The 7,790-nt window shown below is 40.5% G+C and overlaps 1 protein-coding gene across 1 annotated transcript; it reads right to left on the minus strand.

The window, feature by feature from the left end:
- Positions 1–997: 997 nt before the first annotated feature.
- Positions 998–6,312, minus strand: LOC139824920 (activity-regulated cytoskeleton associated protein 1-like). Its single transcript, XM_071797470.1, is given in 2 exon segments — positions 998–5,458; positions 5,460–6,312. Coding segments are annotated over 2 exon segments (1,035 nt in total). The 5' UTR covers positions 5,693–6,312; the 3' UTR covers positions 998–4,656.
- Positions 6,313–7,790: the final 1,478 nt, after the last annotated feature.

Here is a 7,790-nt window from a genome sequence, read left to right on the forward strand (position 1 = left end):
TCGAAGAGGTAAGAAATAAAGGGTTTCGACTTGTTTTATCATAAATGGGACTTTTTAAGCTTTAAAATGAGATGTTAATTATTATTCTGCAATTATTAGTTTCAAAGATATAAACGTTCAAAGTGTGACATGTTTTCGTTGCAGGCTGTGTCTGGATTTACCCTCCCTTATACCCCCTTTATACCCCCCTTACTGTCGACAAAGACGTAGTTCTACGTCAAAAAATTGTCTCAGAATTGAGTCAGAGATTCGACATTTTCGGGACAATAGGTTGTTCCGAATCACACTGTATAACATTAACATAGTTATTTTTTTAAACTACATTTTAAACTACGTTGCAATAATTAAATTATTTATATTAAACCAATTAATAATTTTAAAAATAAGTAATTTACCTGAGATTAATTGTTCATAGTAATTATACAGAAAGAGGGCAATCTCACCGATTTCAATGACTTTGACATATGTTATCAAGAACGTAATCCTGAGTAACTTTTCCTTATAACTTAATCGGCGGTCATTGCTTATTTAAAAGTTATGAACAAAAAAAGTTTGAGAAATTTTCAAGTTCATGTCAGTGCTAAGGAAAGTAATTTACTGATATGTGTGTATAGACAGTACACACATGGGGCTACCGCCTCTCCCCCGTAGGCAGAGGTGAGTAAGGTTGAACCTCGATTTGCATGGAAAGTTTTTCATTCGTACAACAATTGGGTTGGATTAGACCTTGGATTATTCAAGCGAAGTTCACCCCACCTCACCTCGGCTTGCTTATATGGCAAGACAAAGTCTATCATTATACGATTTTTAACTTTCCACGCGAACCGAGATTCACCCCTGTCTGCGTGGGAGGGGCGGTAGCCCCAGTACATGTGTACTGTCTATACACACGTATCAGTAAATTACTTCTCTTAGCACTGACGTAAACTGTTATATTTTTCAGTTACATTTGTTCATAACTTTTAAATAAGCAATGACCGCTGATTAAGTTATAAGGAAAAGTTACTCAGAATCACGTCCTTGACAACGTATGTCAAGGTCATTAAAATCGATGAGGTTGCCCTCGTTTTATATAATTATCACTATTAATTATTTTAATAATAAAGAATTGTAACGTCGCGTACATCGATCCTGCCGACGTGTCACGAGCGAGTTTACGTGTAGTGGGATGCTCAGGTTTCAGACGCTCGAAACGAAGTTCGGATGTATGGACGGGAAGATCGAAAACATTGACTCTGGTTTTTAAGATTTAGAAAATAACCTCTATATTTCGTTTTACTTTTCGACGCGTACTGACTCGCGCTCTTGTCTCGATCCTCTTTTGTACCAACCTCACGCCATCCTACGGGCCCTCTTCTCATTACTAGTAGCGCCGCCGTCGTGCCGGTTAACGCTGCCCTAAGACCGCGCCCTTCGAACGTGTTATGGGTCCCGTTACGTTACAGACTCCCCCTTTAGATCTGTCAGGCGCCCTCGTCAAAAATTCAACATCTTGAGGTAAATTCATCGTGTCCTTCCTCGGTCGTCCGTGTTTCCTGATAGCCCTAATCGGCCCGCAAATGGAATCTCCTGACTCGGCTCCCCTCCAAGGTTCTAGATCAGAGGCGTGATAGACTGAGAGGAGGCTATCGGTATTGTTATCTGCTAATTGGTAGCTAGTGGGTGATATGCATTTGGCAATTTTATAAGGCCCATCTCTCTTTGGCGCGAATTTGGAAGTGACTTTTCGAGATGCACTGCTTAATACTTGCGTTTTGACCATAACCCGGTCCCCTTCCTGAAACTTAATAGACGGTCTCCTGGCTTCGTCTGCGTACGTCTTATGTCTGTCTTGTTCTCGTTTGTGCGTTTCAGTAACTTTTTTCATAGTATCGGCACCTTTTTGTAAGTAGGGCGTAATTTCCGACACATTCTCCGATTACGATCTCACGTAAATCTCGCTGTACGTCTCCCGGACAACGCATTTCGCGCGCGAATGTAAGGTAAGCCGGGGTATATCCGTTTGCTTGAGATGTGCTGGAGTTCATGGCGTATCTGATTGAAGGTAATTTGCTGGCCCATTTAGTATGTGCGTTTTCTACGAGGATGGAGAGCTGAACCTTTATGTCTCTGTTCTTCCGTTCCACAGGATTTGCTTCCGGGTGATAGACTGGAGTTAACGATTGGTTGAACCCCAAACAATAAGACACTTGCTACATCACTGCTCCGACGAATTAAGGCCCGTTGTCGGAAATAACCCGACGGGGAATCCCATACCTGAGTATAACTTCGTCGATCAGAGTCTTGGCACAAGCTTCCGCCGTAGCGCGTCTCAGTGGAAATATTTCAATTGTTGCAACATCTTCAACGATGAATATCCACTGGTACCCCTCGACAGTGATAGGTAAAAGTCCGGATAAATCTGTACCCAGTACCTCAAATCTTCTAGTCGCCGCGGGTGTCCTCAATAATCCAGCGGGTTTCAAATTGGACGGCTTGTATTGTTCGTATTTGGCGCACCTTCTGACATACTCGTTAACGGTCTCTACGCATTCCTGGCCAGTAATACTTGTCGGAAATACGTCTTAATGTCTTATCTACTCCGTAGTGTCCTGCCATAAGTGCGTCGTGATTTTCATACAAGATGCGTCCAATAGCGCATTTCGGTACTACTCATTGGGCCTCTTCAGTATCTTTGACAGACGTGTAACGATACAGGACGTCATTTGACACGGGATGTCCAATTCGCGATGTCGACGTCATTTTTTGATTCAAAGGTTCTTCTTAACTTCCGGATCCGACAGTTGCTCTTTCCTTAGTTTTGCTGGTTTATTTGAAGGTAGGTCAATGGAAACTGTACATATTCCGCAATCCTTCTTATTATAATCTGTACACGGTGGCCTGGAAAGCGTATCAGCAACGACGTTTACTTTTTCCGGGGAGTATGTGATCTTGAGATCGTATTCCTGGAGACTCAGTGCTCATCGAGCTAACCGCTCCGAAGGAGACTTCAGACTCATAAGCTATTTCAGCGGTTGGTGGTCCGTACCTATTATGATTTGAGCACCGTCGAGATAGCCTCTGAACTTCAAGACGGCCCAAACGATTGCAAGGGCTTCGCGTTCTGTCGTACTGTAGTTATGTTCTGCTGGGGTCAATAAGCGGCTGGTGTATTCTACGAGATTTTTATCGGGTCCTTCTCCTTGTGCAAGAATTGCCCCTATTGCGTAGGTGCTGGCGTTTGTCCGTATGATGAATGGCAAGTTATCGTCCGCTTTTCTGAGTATGAGAGCATTTGTGAGCGCTTTCTTCAACTCTATGAAGGCGTCTTCCTGTTCTTTGGACCATATCCATACAGCGTTCTTCTTGGTTAGCGATGTCAGTGGCTTGGATTGCCGCGAAATTTGGAATGAACCTACGGAACCATGAAGCGGTTTGTATGAACCTAAGTAGGTGTTTCACGTTTCTTGGTGGAGCGAGATTCAGAATGGCCGCTACTTTGTCGTCGTCTGGACTGATGCCATCGGCGGTGATTATGTGTCCTAGAAATTTTATCTGTGAGCATGCAAACCTGCACTTCTCTCGCTTAGCTCGTAATTTAAATTCGCATAGACGATCGAAAACTTTTTGTAAGTCCTTCAGATGTTCCTTGAAATTCGTCGAAATTACGATTATGTCGTCTAAGTATATCAGTATTATACTGTGATGTTCTTCAAACCTCTTCGGAATTAATCCATTATTTGCTGAAAAGTAGCACCAGAATTTTCAAGGCCGAACGGCATGCGTTTGAAGCGGAACGTACCGAACGGTATTGTGAACGCGGTTTTGTCTCGATCCGCCGGTTTCACGTCTACTTGTCAGTATCCCGAGTGGAGGTCGATGGTTGACATGTAAAGCGTTCTCTTCGCACTGTGTAGTAGTTCTTCGATCAAGGGCATCGGGTAAGGATTTGTCTCTGTGACAGCGTTCTCTTGGCGATAATCAATTCAGACGCGCGTCGTACCATCATTTTTGGGTACGAGTACTACCAGGGCTGCCCGTGGAGACTCGCATTCTTCGATGATGTCGGCCTTGAGCATGACCTCTATTTCCTTCTTCAAAATTTCCTTTTTGGGGCACAACATCTTATACGGTGGCGTGGCTATCGGCGCATGGTCACCTGTATTTATGGCGTGTTTAGCATATGGCATTTGCTTACCCCCTAGTGCAAAGATATCTTTGTATTTAGCCAAAATCTCATCGAGCCTTTTTTTGGTCCGGCGAAAGGGCTTCGCCTTCATCGTCTCTTAACGTGTCGGCGTAATTCAACTGCAAAGTGTTAAGTATTTCGTTAGTGCTTTCGAAACTCAACTCGTGGGGTTCGTAGTCGTCTGCAAAGTATACCATACGCGTTGCGGCACGTTTATTATGATCTTTGTTTTCTCAATAAAATCCATGCCGAATAACATAATTATTCTCTGCATATGGCATTACAAGAAATGTGGTACTTATCTTACGGTTCTCCACGTGGACGTCGACTTCGGTTATCAATACGTTTTCCATCTGCTAACCTGATGTGTAAATTTGTCTTCTTGAATTTTTGTCCCTTCTCGACAAGGATTTTGTAGAGGCTATGTCCAGCGACGCTCATCTTTGCAGCGGTGTCGATTAACCCCGTACCTTTCGCTCCTAGAATTTCTACGTCGAGAACCGGCTCTTATACTTCGTATGTACTTCAGACGCGTCCATCAGGCAGAATTCGGGTTTCACCGCGCTTTTCTTGTTTTTATCCGTCTTGGCGCATTTCGGACAGTCCTTACGGAGGTAACCGAGATTTTCGCAACTAAAACAAGTTATCGCGGGTTGGGGACGTTGATTCGCTTGTGTGTCGTCCGCGTCAGCGTCCGTTTTGTTCTTCTTACTCGACGCGATCAAACTATCCTCAGGTTTCTTTTTAAGGCTTCTGCATTTGTCTACCGTATGTCCAAAATTTTTACAATATTTACAACGCGGGCGGTTCTCGTGTTTGCGCGACGTTTTATTGTCTTCTTTCGCCCTGGTTTCTTCGACTTCCCTCGCGAGATCTACTGACTCTGAGAACGAAGTGACCTTATCGCGTGGTATTTCCTCCCGAATCTTGTATGATAATAATCCGTAAACCATATCTAATTGAATGCTTTCCGCTAACGGAGTGTCATATGGACGTTTCGAGAGTAATGTACGCGCTTTACATATGAATATGTCCGTCGATGTGTTCTCTTCTTGTTCGCGAGAAAAAAGTTCCTTGTATATACGATATGCCGGTTTTTTAGGTCCGTACGTTTGTTTTAGTAGATCTAACGCGCTGTCCCACGCATTAATCGTGTATTTAACGCCTTGCCACAACGTCGCGGCGAGATCCGTGAGGAGCATCGGCAATTCTTTTAGTGCGTTTTTGTCGGATATTTTTGTGCAATCTTTATACGTAACGATCGCGTCGATGAAAGCTTCCACGTCAGACGTTTTTTTTCCCATTAAAACGCGAGGTACATTGCGAGAAATTGCCTTGCGGTTGCGCGATGTTTGTTGCGGGGACGTTTGCGGCAGATATCTGTATCTGTTGTAGAACCATCGTGAAGTGTTCGTTCGTTAATGTAACGGCGTTACGTGTACGTTGATCTTCCGCCATCTTGGTTTCCTGTTTTTGCTTCTGAGTCTCATCGTCTGTTCTTGTAACTTTGCGTGATATCAACATCTGTCGTGTCTGCGACCGTGTCACCGGTCGTTCTGGCTCACGTGAAGACGACGTCTTTGCTTGAGGTGACAGCTTTCGTCAGAACTTGGCCTCTTAGTTGCTGAAAAAAATCACGTCACGAAATCACGTCATGAAATTACATCACGAAATCACGTAACGAAATTACGTAATTAATGACATAATTAATCACGTAACGGATTGTTCCAAATCGGTACGTGATTTTAAAAATCACGTAATTTAAAAAATTACGTAATGCTGGGAAACACATTTTTTTTAAAATCTGGATAAAGTTATATAGGAACTACAAAGTTTGTTTAATTGCTTCTTCGTCGTAACTTATGCATGTAAAACATGATTTAAGCAAAATAAGTGGTTCTAAATAAAAAATCAATACTGTATATTAATTATATTGTCTATAATTTTATTTTTATGAGTCAACTTTTTAAGTATATAAGTGAGTGTAAAAGTGCATAAGTATAAGTATATAAGTGTGTATATCAAATATAATAATATAATAAAATAAATAGCATATATAACATAGACAACTTAGATATATGTTATGGTAACGTTAACAAGGTTAACTCATTTTAACATTGGTAATATGGTAACACTAAACTTAATCACTATCCAATAATGATTCACTGGAATTTGAATCATTGCTACTTTATGAAGAACTTGATGAATTGGGCGATGTTGGACGTCAATGACGTTTTCTTTGTTTTCTTCTTCTTCTGCAAAACATTTTTAACATCATTATTATTAAGGTGTTTTTAATTTTTTATTAGTAACTTTTAGAATATATTGTTTTCTAATTTTTTGTATTTATTTATTGAAAGACTTTGTTTTAAAAAATCTAGACTGTTAAGATTTAGCATGTTAATTAAAAATGTTTATTATTTTTTATAATCATCTATGCTAACAATAAATGTTTAAAAATATTAAAATTTTTATTTAATTCAATATCTTATATTTTACATGTAAACACAACTATATTACAAATTATTTTTTTAAGTATCTTTTTACTGTTAAAGAGTTCTTTAACTGTGTATAAAGTAATGAGAAAAATATCAATTATTAAAAGAAAAAGTACTATACCTTAAAGATTAATTCCATTAAGTTACTTGTTTTTATAAATTTTTATGAATATATCAATCTATAAACACATCTTTTCCATTAAAAATACAAAAAAATATTACCTTTAAACATATAAAAATTATTTGTCTATTGTTGTTTAAAAAGTATTGACAAACACAGCAGGTATGACGAGAATTCTTGAGTACGTGAGCGATAGAAAGAGAGTTCCTTTTAAGAAAATTTCATCTTTATTGTATGTAATTCTTTCTAAAAATATGCCAACGTAAAACAAATTGATATGAACTAAAGAGTTTTTACGTGAATATAAACAAACAAATCAGTAATCAGTCCTAAAGATAGAATAGAGAATAAACTAAAAAGAGTCAGATCTTACAGGACGGAATCAAAGTATCTAAATTACTGACTGAGAATGAGAGTCCGAAACGTATTTGAATGTAATGCTGCTGACGAAAAAAAGAAAGATAGAAAAATGAAAAAGGGGGCCCTCTGGATGAATGTCTATCAGATTGGTTCTTGGGCTAGAATTTTAGGCCAGAGCCACAAGAACAAAATGCAGATCTCAGATCTGAAAACGAGAATGAACCTAGCAGAGGCTCTTGTACTTTGACGACCAATGTCGATCTTCAATATGGCGTCTTAAGATTCGGAATCTATCAATATTCCCTAAACCTAACCTAACCTAACCTATCAAAGGCCCCGCTCATGGGATTAGATCTCTCGCCTCGATCTTCCCTCACGGACGCTAGTCGTTGCAGCTCTCCTTTTCCTGCTGATGAGTCCACTCCATGGTCATCTGAATCTTGCTCGGTCAGAGTCCAAAACCTTTGCAGTTGTCAAGATGAATCCGAAAGAAGGGCAGAGAATTGACTCGTCCGAAAGATCGTATGCAACTGCGGCCATGACACCTGAGCGCTCCCACCTCCTTCTTCTCTTGTCCTGAACAAGGTGGGGGCGCTCAGGTGTCATGGCCGCAGTTGCTTGCGATCTTTCGGACGAGTCGATT

Source organism: Temnothorax longispinosus, unplaced genomic scaffold, assembly GCF_030848805.1.
Source record: "Temnothorax longispinosus isolate EJ_2023e unplaced genomic scaffold, Tlon_JGU_v1 HiC_scaffold_68, whole genome shotgun sequence".
NCBI classification, from domain to species: Eukaryota; Metazoa; Arthropoda; class Insecta; order Hymenoptera; family Formicidae; genus Temnothorax; species Temnothorax longispinosus.